The 12948-nt window shown below is 47.5% G+C and overlaps 1 protein-coding gene across 4 annotated transcripts in view; it reads left to right on the forward strand.

Moving 5' to 3' along the window:
• LOC133359160 (uncharacterized) overlaps positions 1-12948 on the forward strand; it is a 195292-nt gene that overhangs the window by 106611 nt on the left and 75733 nt on the right. For all 4 annotated transcript variants that reach the window (XR_009757154.1, XM_061577563.1, XM_061577564.1 and 1 more), the window contains exons 17-19: positions 7449-7482; positions 8633-8746; positions 10839-10956. Coding sequence is in view for 3 of the 4 variants with exons in the window: in XM_061577563.1 (XP_061433547.1) it covers positions 7449-7482; positions 8633-8746; positions 10839-10956 (266 nt within the window). In the remaining variant the exon portion in view is untranslated. The remainder of the gene's footprint in view (positions 1-7448; positions 7483-8632; positions 8747-10838; positions 10957-12948) is intronic.

Below are 12948 nucleotides of genomic sequence, written 5' to 3' on the forward strand. Positions count from 1 at the left end.
CGACTGGTTGGCGAGTGGCCACGCCATAGGCCACCGGGTAAAGTATTCCACACCAATCAACAGGTACTTGTTACCCCTAGGCGAGACTGGAAAAGGCCCCAAAATATCGAGCGCAACGAGCTCGTTAGTGCGCGAGACCTGAATAGATTGCAGCAGTGGATTTGACGCCACGGGCGGTGGTTTCCGTCTGGCGCAGTCTACACACCCCTTTAGTATATTTACCACATCGCTCCCCATCCCCGGCCAATAATAGTCACGCTGAGGCAGAGCAAGCATTTTGTTTACCCCCAAATGCAAGAGGCGTTCGTGTGCGGCCAGGACAACTTTTCCCCGCATAGCGGAAAGCACCACGAGTGCGTGCCGCTGGGACAAATTGTCCCATCTCATTAGCAGGCCCTGCTTGAGCAGCCAGGAGCCAGTTCGCTTCCGGCCCTCCTCGGGACCCCCCGCCCTGCGACGCAACGCTAGCAGGGAGCTGTCAGCCATTTGGAGATGGCCCCACTCAATCAGAGACAGTGAGAGCAGCGAGTCCCCTCCCTCAGGGGTAGCGGGAACGTCACCAATCGGTGCATCCGCGGTCGCGGCCAACGCACCCACACTTACCGCAGCTGGCGGTTTACAGCGCGCCGACCCCATTAAGCACGCACATTTGGGACAAGGCGACAATCGCGACAGGGCATCCGCGTTAGTGTGGCGCAACCCCTTACGGTAAGTGGTCGTAAACTGATAGTCCTGGAGGACTTCCAACCACCGTGACAATTGGCCCGAGGGTTGGGCGACCCTCAATGAATACTGAAGCGCCGCGTGGTCCGTCCAGACCGTAAAATGACGGCCATAGAGATACGGTCTAAATTTCTGTACAAAAAAAACAATAGCCAGCAACTCACGACGGGTGACGCAGTAGCGCTGTTCCGCCGGCGACAAAACTCTGCTACCGTAGGCGACCACCCGTTCGACTCCCCCAACGACCTGTGAGGGCACCCCCCCAATGCCCGTGTTGCTAGCATCCGTATCTAGCAAGAAGGGACTTGTAAAGTCAGGATAACGCAAGGGCGGGGCACCCACCAAGGCGTCCCGGAGGGAGCAGAACGCGGCCTCCTCCTCCGGTCCCCATCGGAACTTGACTCCTTTTGCCGTTAGAGCGTGCAAGGGTTTTGCAATGGTGGCGAAATGCTCAACGAATCGGCGGTAGTAGGAAGCAAAACCGATGAAACTGCGTACGTCAGAAACCGACGTGGGCGTTGGCCATGAACTGACACAGTTCGTCTTCGCGGGATCGGTAGAGATCCCCGAAGAATCGACAATGTGGCCCAAGTATCTCACGGACTTTCGAAGAAGGTGGCATTTGGCCGGTTTAAACTTTAATTTAGCCGATCGCTCCTGCAAGAACACCCCTCTCAATCGCTGGAGGTGTTCCTCAAACGTTTTACTGAAAACAATGACATCGTCTAGGTAAATCAAGCAAGTATCCCATTGCAGACCCGACAAAACCAACGCCATAAGGCACTGAAACGTCGCGGGAGCGGAGTGAAGTCCCATGGGTAACCGGTTAAACTGGAACAGGCCCCCCGGAGTCCGAAATGCTGTCTTAGGTCTAGACTCATCGTCGAGTGGCAGCTGCCAGAATCCCGATAATAAATCAAGAGTAGAAAAATATCGCGCACCAGACAATGCATCGAGGGACTCGTCCATTCTGGGGAGCGGGTATGCGTCAGCCACGGAGATTTTATTCAGGCGACGGAAATCTACACAAAATCGCAAAGACCCGTCTTGCTTTTTAACCAGCACGATAGGTGCTCCCCAAGGACTGGAAGAAGGCGAAATAATGTCGGCCGCCAGCATATCGTTGACGGCCGACTGAACGTGTTCTTTCTCAGCAGGACTCAGCCGGAAGGGATTTTGCCTGACCGGTGCCGCATCGCCTGTTTCAATATGGTGGCGCAACAGGTCCGTGCACCCAATGTCATATTTGTGCTTACTGAACACATCAGAGAATTCTATCAGCAAAGCACGCAGCGCACCTAACTGTACCCTTGACAAATCCTTTGAGTCCGCACACAGCGAATCGACCCATTCAAGGTCCTCCCCCGATCGAATTTTCTGCGCCGGGACTGAATCAACATGCGCAACAAGGCGCTCTTCCGCAGGGACCCGTGCCGCGTGAGCAAACACAGTGCCCTGCTGAATAACGGCCGGCCGCGAACCAGCGTTTAGAACCATAACGAACGGGTCCTTGTCAGCCCGAACCAACGTGTGAGCCACCGACAAATCCAGACCTCCGACAGCCCTATTTGATGGACCCAAAAGCACGCCCTGTTCCGAGGTCTCCCCATCCAATGGTTTCCTCAACCGGAGAGGAATCAACATCTGCGAACCCGGGGGCACTTGCACGGTCTGTGTCGCCAGCGCTTGTATCGTAGCGCACGCCGTCCGAATTTCCGTAGGATTCGACAAAAAAGAAATACGGCAACCCGATGGTAGCTCAATGCAACGTTGATGGATGAGAATTTTAATGGGCATTTTAGCCAAAAAATCTGTGCCCAACAGACAAGGAACTGCTAAGGAAGAGGAAACGAAAACAGGTCCCGACAATTTAATATCCCCAATGCAAATGGACGCCCGAATCTGCCCGACAATGCCCAACGAGCCCCCATTTGCCGCGTAAAATGGCACGTCCACCGGAAGCAGAGGTCGACATTGGACGGGGAGAATGTTGTAAATGAAGTCTGATATAATAGTCGGCGACGCCCCCGTGTCCACTAACACCCTGACCTCGACCCCGTCTATGAATCCCGTAACGACCGATGAACCCGCCGACGCAGCCACTATTCTGTGACCCAACTCAGACCATTTAATGTCCCCTCGGTCCCGCACGAACCCCCCTCCCCGAACCGAATCCCCGACCCCTAATCGGCCCTCCTCCGCCGCAAAGCGACGGCCCATGTGTGTCTTGCATGTAGGCCGAGCATGTGAAGTGCCGCGACTTGCCGGGGGTAGTAGGGATGACTTGGGGCCTTGGTCGTCGTCCAGCCGAGGTCCCATGGCGCGCTGACGTGGAGCGCGGCAACCGGACGCCACGTGGCCCCGGAGGCCGCAGTTGTAACACGTGATGAGGGACGTCGGAGGTCTCGGTTGCTCCAGCTTGCGGGCCGATCGCAGAGGCGAACGACCCCCCGACCTCCAGTCCCCCGGTCGTCCAGCGGTGAACGCCTCCTCCCGTGGGCAGACGACTTGGGGCTCGGTGACCACCGGGCCCGGAGCTGAGGCCATGGCAGCAGTGCAGACGACCCCCTGTTTACGCTTGAGGACCTCGTACGCCTGTATACTTGTTGCGACCCGCAATGAAGATATGTCGACTTCGTCGGCCGTGTTGATGGGGACCCCCAGGTCCTGCGCCAACTTGAGCAGTTGCTCCAAGACCATCGCATCCTGGCCCTCCTCGTCCATACGAGGGAACGCGGCGTCGGCGAGAGCCAACAACGCCGTGCGGTAGGCGAGCGCGGTCTCCGTGTCCGCCTTCCGTCGGTCGTAAAACTGATGGCGACAAGCCGAAGGAGGTCCATAGACCTTGGCCATGAGGCCCAACGCAGACTTAAGCGTGGAGCGGTCCGACCTCTGTGCGGACCTGAAGGCCGCGAGCGCGTCGTCGTCCAACATGGCAGGCAGTGCCCGCAGCGCCGTAGCGTCAGACCAGGCCGACATTTCTTGATGCGCCAGAAACCTGCGTTGGAATGCGCCCCAGTCCCCGCCTTCCGCCTTGAAGGCTGTCAACGTGGGAAGGCGCTGCTGGAAGATGAAGTCGTCCTCTGCCACGTGGTTCCTCTCCGCCGCACCGTCGGTCTGCAAGATGGCGGCCCCTATGGCGGGTGGCTGATGGCGGTCCGTAGCGCGCGCTGATGACGTAAGCGGGCGCGCTTGGAGAACTCCCGCCACGTGTTGCTCGCCGTTCCCGCCAAAAGATGTCCGCGTGGTTGAAATGGCGGGAACTGCCAAGTCATTTTGGCGGGAATCTGCGAGGCGAGCCTGTTGAATGTCCGCCGACGTCCCCGCTCCTCCCGACGTGGTGATCTCCGCCAGGATGGACGCCGCGGCGAGTAGCAGCTCTGCCAGACGGGAGTGCGCCTCGCGGAGTCCGGCATCAGCCCCCAGCCCCTCGTCCGGCGCCCCCGGTGGGTCCTGCGGCGTCGGCATCTCCTCGTTCCTCTCCCCCTGATGCCAGCTGGCCCGAGTCGTCGAGGTTATCCTCGCGGTCAATCCCGTGAGTCCGACGAGTCTTCCTTGTATCCATGCCTGGAAGACTGTTTCACTTCTGACGCCAGTTGAAGTATTCGGAATGACGGCAGGAAACCACTTGACGGGTAGCACACTTTATTAAATCTTGTCTTCTCACGATAACACGTGTGGTCACTATTTCTCACAATACACACTCCACTTGACACGTGTGGTCACTACTTCTCACACTACACATTCCACTTGACACGTGTGTTTACTACGGCTCACGCTACACATTCCACTTGACACGTGTGTTTACTACGGCTCACGCTGCACGCTCACGCTACACGCTCACGGTGCACGCTCACAGCCACTCCAGCCCTGTAGCGTCCGTGGAGCCTACAGACCCACCCCAGCTTGGGCGTGGGCCACGACCTCTGGGTCCCGCGGGCCAGCCCTCACACGGACGTTCGGCCCCGGGTCCCAAGGTCCCGCCTCTGAGCCACACAGGGCCCCGGTCCTTACAAGGACAGCGGGATTAGGTGCCTCAGGGCCCTATCTCTCCCTCCTCCGTCTTCTGTCTTCACTGGTCACCAACAACTCCCCGTGTGCCTGTGCGCACTGCCTTATATAGCCTCCGCTCCCGGGAGACGGAGCGTATGCGGACCGCGACGTGAACACCCCCTTAGTTGACCAATCCCCACGCGCTGCCTCACGATCCCCTCGCTGTCAGCGCGCGTCACCGATACCCAGCCAATCACCGCCTCATAACCCATGACCCCGCGCTGACCCATGATCCTTCACCGTCAGCACGCGTCACCAACACACACAGCCAATCACTACGCGCTGGCACACGATCCTTACCCCAGCGCGTATCACCACTACACCTGTATGGCAACATATTCTGAAACCTAGGCTGATTATGTGCCTCATGTGGTGCCTACAGTGTAGTGTGTACACAATGAATGTCAACAGTTGATGCCTGCCTAACTTACGTGGTTATGGTGGCAACCTGAAGGTAATGTACTTTGAAGGCAATGGGTAAATCCCCCTTTCTACCTTGGGAGATAGGTTGTGAACCAAAGGCTATCGGAGTAACCATAAATAAATCGTCAGAAAGCAATGACAAACCACTGCTGCATTTGCCAAGGAAGTCATTGCCATAAATAGCAGTATTAATGGCCATAACGGAGTAGATGGGGCTTCACAGAGTGATAACACCTCGTCCGGGAGAGACTGTTATGGGCAGCAGATCACATTCGACCATTGTCCTGTGACTGAGCACAACAAAAACATTCTAAGCATAGCAACTTGGAATGTAAGAAATGTACACCAACAAATACATTTTAATGCAAGAAATTACAAGACTTGAAATACATTTTAGGACTGAGTGAAGTTAGATGGTATGTTAGTGGTTAATATACAACCAATGGAAAGTTATGAATCTATTCTGGATGGAATCTACATGGGAGAAGAGTCTGGATGCTGCGAAACAACCAGGCTACAAGCTGGTTGTCGAGCTATTTTGCACTGTCTGAGTATTGCTTGTCATATTCAGATGTAAATCACTCTTAACATGCATCTACAGCATTTTATGAGGAGATAAGGCTAAAGAACAGTGTGAATCGCAGGAGATAGAATAGATTATAATTTGACCATATGGATTTTGGGAAAGGAATGAAAGAGGAGAATATGATATAGAATGGGTTGTTAGTGACAAAATATGGTTTTAAGCACATCCCAGAAGCAATGGCGGAGCCAGGTTTTTCAGGTAGGGGGGGCAACGCCTCCAGCCATGAAAAATTATAGGAATTGTAAGTAAGGACTTGTCCCTTGCTTTTTATTCGACGCGTGTGTGGCGATGGCGCAGCCATCGATCGAGGGTTGAATTCGAACCGTGTGTGATCGGCATTGCGCTTGCTGAAGGTATGTCTTCAGGGAAGTCGTGTACTGTATATGCAACTGCGCACAATTCTGTGAGTCACTTAAAACTGATTTGCCGTTAATTATTGCCAATTATGGACTCAGACTATTGTCCTGTCATCTCATAGAGTCCCTGGCACGTAATAATATGCTACACAGTGGCAGTGGGGGTCGCAAAATGCAGATTTATTACTAATAATTAAGGATTTCGATCAGATCATTGGGGGGGAACGTGCCACCCCACCTCCCCCCACACTGGCTCCGCCAATGCCTAGAAGATTATGGGCTTTGAAGAGCCCAGGTGACCGTGGTAGGAACCAGACTGATTAATAAATATTAATTTACGGTTTTGAAATGCAATTTTTCAGTCAAACACATATCCTAGAGCAGATTATGGAAGCGACCATATTTGTGTTATAGGTAAGATGACAATGACATTTAGGAAGTCATAGATACTAACTGGGACCCCTAAAATCCATGTGCAATTATTAAAAACGGATTGAGAAATGCAGAAAAAGTGTGTAGCAGCTGTCAAAAGTAGATTGTGCTCTTAAAAATACAGATGTGCAGATAAAATAAATATAAATATATACTTGTTGAGGTGGCAAAATAAATTATAAATGAAAGGTAGAAAGAAAAGGATGGCATTAGAAGTATGTTCCTTATGGAAGAACAGAGAGGAATAACACATTGGTCCACAGATGCTTTCAAAAAATTGTAACAGGAATGTAACCCAATTTTTCTTATTGGAACAAGGTTTCTGCATTCGTTAATTCTGCATTCACGAGCGTTTTCAGGAATGTAACCCTCGCGGATCGAGAGGGTTGACTGTATATGTACATATATGCCTCCTTGTTCCCCATTATGAACATGCCTCCATCTTCTGTACTGTGTCTTGAGATGAAGTTGCAGGCAGATGCTGTACAATCACTTTTGATTTTTCTATCTGGTTTTGATTGCACTTTGTATTTAACTGAGCTGTGTACATATGTTTTATACCTCTGTTTTGATTTGCTATCATACGTTTTGCATGGCCAAATCACTCTGACAAATAAACTTGACTTAATAAAATAAGTGTTTATGTTGTTTTATACTGTGCAATTCGCTTTTTCAATACTTTTTCTCTTATAACCGAGATCTCCCTTGAAAGGAAGACTTGTCGTCTCAATGGGCTTTCACCTTGCTCAAATAGAGGTTATACCTGTTAAAAGTCTTCATCTTTGTTACATCTCAAAAGGCCCATTCTTACGGTGAATATATGTTGGTGTATGGCCTAGTAGGTGCATGACAGTCCTTGTCTTTTGATATTGCAGCTACCCAAGGAAATTAAGGAAAACAAAGTGCGAGGTATGTGTTGTTGGCTTGTTTTTTTTTTACAAATTCACAATAATTGTATTTCTTTGCGTTTGGCGATAGCATCTTACACTTACTAGTATTTACAAGCATTTATTTAATTTCTTACACATGAGCTTTATGGTAAGCTGATCCGTGTGAATTTTACTGCAAAATTCCGCAGGGGAGAGCACACAGCTTAACTAAGATTCAAACAGTGCTCTGGACATCGTTTTTTGTTTATTTTTTTAATATTAGTCACGGGTAACCTACCTTTCTCCAAATGCCAGCTTTTGGAGGTTTCACCAAAGTTCTAAGCGATGATATTCAGACGAATACCCATGTATGTTGTTTTCTGAACATTGTTGGGTAGTGGCAGGTCATGCTGCTACACAATGTTTAACACTTACAGAGAGTGCAAATTGCCACTCGGCCATGATGGAACCCTCTACATGTATTGCACAATGATTCATTGAAACCTATTTATATGCTCCAGTGACATGCATCAAATTGTGCGTGTATGAATCGATTATTTACAATCCATGTATAATTATACGCCAATGTTACATTTTACATAATATGCCTGTTACATTTAGGCTAATAGATCCAACAAAAACTGCAAATATTTGAAAAAAAATACCATTGTAATAAAAAACTACACACGAGAAGGTATTCTTGAATCGAATCGCAACCCTGAATTGAGACAATTCATTGGATGAATGTACATTGAACCGCTTTTGCACCATACATAGCCAACCATACTTATTGGCGGTGCCAGAGAAAGACAACAAAATAAACACAAAAAGCAGTTTAAACCAAATTCTTTTCAATCTAGACTTAAAAGTGCATAATTCCAGTGGCTTCCTAATATTGGAAGGAAGATTGTTCCAGATGGCTGCAGAAGCGCATCTGAAAGCGTGCGATGCAGTGAGATCACTGGGCCTAAATCATTGCTTGTTATGTCAACACCTGCCATAGGAAGCTGCTGGCACTTCAATACGCCGTGCGTAATCTGTGTAAAATTAATGCTTCATTTCTCTGCCACTCATCTCTCAGCATAGATGCCTCCCCACTGAAGCGATCCCTGGCATCCCCTATCAGTTTTGAAGTGGCCTGTTTTTGTCTGCTTGCTAGACACAGCCTTTCTTCTGCTGCTCTGCTTTAGGTGCTTTCACTGGGTGTGGAGTCAGTGACAGAGTCTCCGCAAAGAATGGCAGCCGCTGGCCCCAGGACCGGAATGGCAACGTCTACATCCCATACAAAGTGTCTTCAGACTTTTGTGAGTAATTTCGTTCATAATTATTAAACAATATGATGAATATATACAATAAGAGATTAGTATAAATATGTAAATGGAACCTGTTACGACATTACGTGATCACACTGGTTCACGACTCGACTCGTAGATAAAGCACACCTCCATCTATGCTCCCTCACAAAAGACAAACGTTGCCTATTGTGGGTTATCTCCTCACAGATGTTACCATCTTGCCTATAAACGTAATTTTTGTCTGTCTGTCTGCGCACGCCTATCCTTATAACGCTTTTAACTGAAAAATTGTTGGGTTTATATTTCAACAAATAACACAGATACAACAAGCTAAGCCTCGGACAAAAAAGCTATTTGTTTTTGCCCTTGGTCCAATGTAAACTAAGAAAATTACACTTTGTAACAATTCATGCTGATCGTAATGATAACTTTGAGTGCGCCAAAAAAAGCACGCATCTGCATATGTGCGTAAACGCCGACTCGCGGTAGCCCCTAGCAACGCAAACAAGCTTGGCGTGGGATGGAGGTTCTTCTTCGCGTTAAAAATGTCAAACAGAAAAAAATTAAGCCTCTCCAAGATGAAAACAAACACAAAGAGAGTGGCGCTGTGGCGCATAAAACAAATAGTGCGGGACAAATAACGAAGGCACCTCAGCAGCACCGGCTGAGGAAACTGAAAATCAGCATGCACGGAGACAAGCCAGAGACTGCACAGCAACTGCAGCCGCCCAAGATGAGGTAAATCCTGAACAGCGTGCATGGAGACAAGCTACAGACTGCATAGTTACTTCTGCAGAAGCACACGCTGAGGTAAATCCTAAACAGAGTGCATGGAGACAAGCTACAGACTGCATAGCCACTGCAGCAGCATGAGCTGAAAAAAACCCTGAATATCGTGCATTTCGACAAGCCAAGGACCACAGAGTCACTGCAGCAGCACGGGTTGAAGAACACGCTGAACATTCTGCATCTCGACAAGCCAGGGAACACACAGTCACTGAAGCAGCACGGACTGAGGAACCACAACATAAAAAATGGTGCGCAAGAGGCAAGTCCGTTATGCTGCTGCATCAAGAACAAGAAGAAATTACCCGTACTGGAACAGAGCAGCTTTAGATTACCAACCTGAGATCGATAATTATCAGTCCATGGTGATATTAGACTCTATGTCAATTACTTGTGAAGAATGTGGTGCTAAAAAGTGGAAAGGAGAATCCAAGGCAATGTGCTGCAGTGATGGAAAAGTCAAACTTTGCCTTATGCAGACCCCCCCTGAGCCACTGAAATCCTTGGTATCTGGCCATACCCCAGGGTCTAAACACTTTCTGACCAACATCAGGAAGTACAATTCTTGCTTTTAAATTACTTATTTTGGTGCAACAAAGGAGATAGTGGAGCCAGGATGGCTGCTTGCGTTGTGGCCGAAACGTCGTGAGAATTATTTTATTATGTTTTGTTTTTATTATTTTTATTATTTTATTACTTCCCTTCTACGTGACTTTACCGAAAGAACCAAGAAGATGAATCCCTGCAGTCACGAAAGCTTTAAATCGAAATATTACACTTCATATACATATTACCACCCTAAGAATAGTTAATAACTCCCATTTGTGTTATTATATTTGGTCTAATGAATTGCTGTTGACAGTACATGCCATTGAGGAATAGGCATCAACATGCCCTCTGTGTCAGTGCTGAGTTACAGAATCGTCAGAGGTGTTCCAGGACCTGCATTGTAACCAGCATATGTGCTGTTTTTAAAAATATTTCCTTAAACCTCTGTTTCTTTACATTTTATAGTGAATACTGATGCTTTTCCAAGCATATATCATGTTTGCATTTGTAGTTTTAATGTAATTTGAATTGTAGTTGTATTGACAAAACACAAACTGCATGTAAATTTCTACTTGTGTGTGGTGATGTAGGTTTTATAGTAAGTGGTTATGGACTTTTTAAGTTTTTGTCACACTGTAACACAGAGGCTAAAAACCTGTTGGCTACATACGACGCAAAAGAAGTTCAACATACATACAACTGCATGCACTGGAAAGGTCAAACATGTAAACACATGTAAATTATTAAGTATTGTGCTTTCTGGCAGATGACTGTGATGTGGAGACCATCACTCGGGCATTGCAGGAGTTTGGGAACAAGACCTGTGTCCATTTCAAAATGTACAGCATGGAGAAGGACTTCATTCACATCCAAGCACTGGATGGGTGAGGGTTGCTCACATTCAGCATTTAAAACAATACCACAAGTATAGGATAAACAGGAAATCACATCCATTCTCCTCTACACTCTCAGCCATCATTTAACCTGTGAGCTAAGCATGTTCGGTATTCAGAGACAGCCAAGAGCCTTGTCGGCTTGGATTTACGATGACCGTGCTCCCGGGTTGATATCACGCGGCTTTGCTAAGCTGAGCTGACCCAAGACCTAGCCCTACCCGTTGCAGTAAGCAGCACATGCTGGGATAGATCACTCACCTCACTGGGTAGGTGTATTTTTTATAACATGTGAAAACTTAGAAACATATCTACTTGTGCTCAAAGTATCCCAGGTTGAGCAGCACGAACATTACGTTTTTGTCAGAGTTTTTGTTCAACGACCGCATCCTAATCGCCACCCTGCGACTTCACCGAGATCCTTGCTTGGGTTGGTCGCAGAGTCGCGTCAGTCACTTGAGGGAGGCTTTTATCTGAAGGGTGTTAGGAGCCAGGGGCACCAGGGTCAAAGCAGGATAGACGACACCCTGCCCAGTTCGTTCAGTTCTGGCCTAGCTGAAGACCCAGCTTGCCTCTGGTCTGTAAAAAACTCATCATGAATACACGAGATTCGAGGCAGTCATGTCCAAGTCATTGTTCTTGTTCTGCTACTTACAAGGTGATGAAATATATTCCACATGGTCAAAAGTATAAACTAAAATATTCAACTTATACTATGTAATGTTGGGTGGAAATTTATATTATTTGGTGATCCTGTATTAGTAGTGGCGCACAAGAACACATTCATGAATAACACTGCCTTATTTGAAAACTATATAATGGGTGACTTATGGCATATAGAGAGGCCAGAGGGATAGGGTGAATACAAGTTGGAGACCGTACTATACACCATGTGGCCTGATAGGAATTAATGTAAATTTCAGTTATGTAATGAAAATATCAATATATCATTTATAAAACGTTCCCAGAATATGACAGGGAAACGTAATAGTGGACTTGATCGTGCATTAAACATCTTATGCATGGGATATATTAAGTGTTTTCATTTGTATTATAACAATAGATCATGGTCTAAAATACTACTTTAAATAAAGTAAAATTACACTTTAATCCATCAGCCTATGAGCTTCTAGACAAATATTTTAGAGCAGCAAGAGTTTAGGCAGGCAGATGCAACATCCTGAGTCTCATCAGCAGTGTGGCATTCTGAACAAATGTTGCTAGATGGTCTGATATCATCATTGACAGCCTTGTACACAATGCACCGTTAAACAATAAGACATGTAAAATGTTTATACTTCACTGAATGGGAACCACAGTTTTGCAGAGAACTCATGTTTATCATCACATCAGTAAACTTGGTAACATTTGTTTAACAGGCCCCACCCTGTTGATGAGATGATGAACCCAAAACCATTCCAGAATGCGCATGAAAATGCTGATGGGAGCATTAGTACAAAAATCCCGTTGGCTGATAGACCAAAAACATGTTATGATATTTTTCGATTTAAAGCTTTCGTGACTGCAGGGATTCATCTTCTTGGTTCTTTCGGTAAAGTCACGTAGAATGGAAATAATAAAATAACAAAATAAAGCATAATAAAATAATTCTCACGACGTTTCAGCCACAACGCAAGTAGCCGTCCTCAGGTGAAGACCAGGTCTGTCGGGGAGACAGCGTCTGAATGAAACAGCACCATGCTTGGAGCATATATTTAAGCTGGGTTGGAAGGGGGGGAAGGGCGCCTTGACAAAATAATTTGCATATCAAGAGAAATTTAGCATATTTATGGAAAATGCAGGTATGTGATTAGTACTACTTATGCCCGTGCATTATGCAGGATTAGCAGCATCAAAGGTAGGGGATATGGGAAATGCAGGTATGTGATTAGTACTACTTATGCCCGTGCATTATGCAGGATTAGCAGCATCAAAGGGAGGGGATAGGGGTAGCATTAATAAAGGGAAGAAGTGTTAATAGTA

Source organism: Lethenteron reissneri, chromosome 64 (assembly GCF_015708825.2).
Source record: "Lethenteron reissneri isolate LAM-NWPU_2019-01 chromosome 64, ASM1570882v1, whole genome shotgun sequence".
NCBI lineage: Eukaryota > Metazoa > Chordata > Hyperoartia > Petromyzontiformes > Petromyzontidae > Lethenteron > Lethenteron reissneri.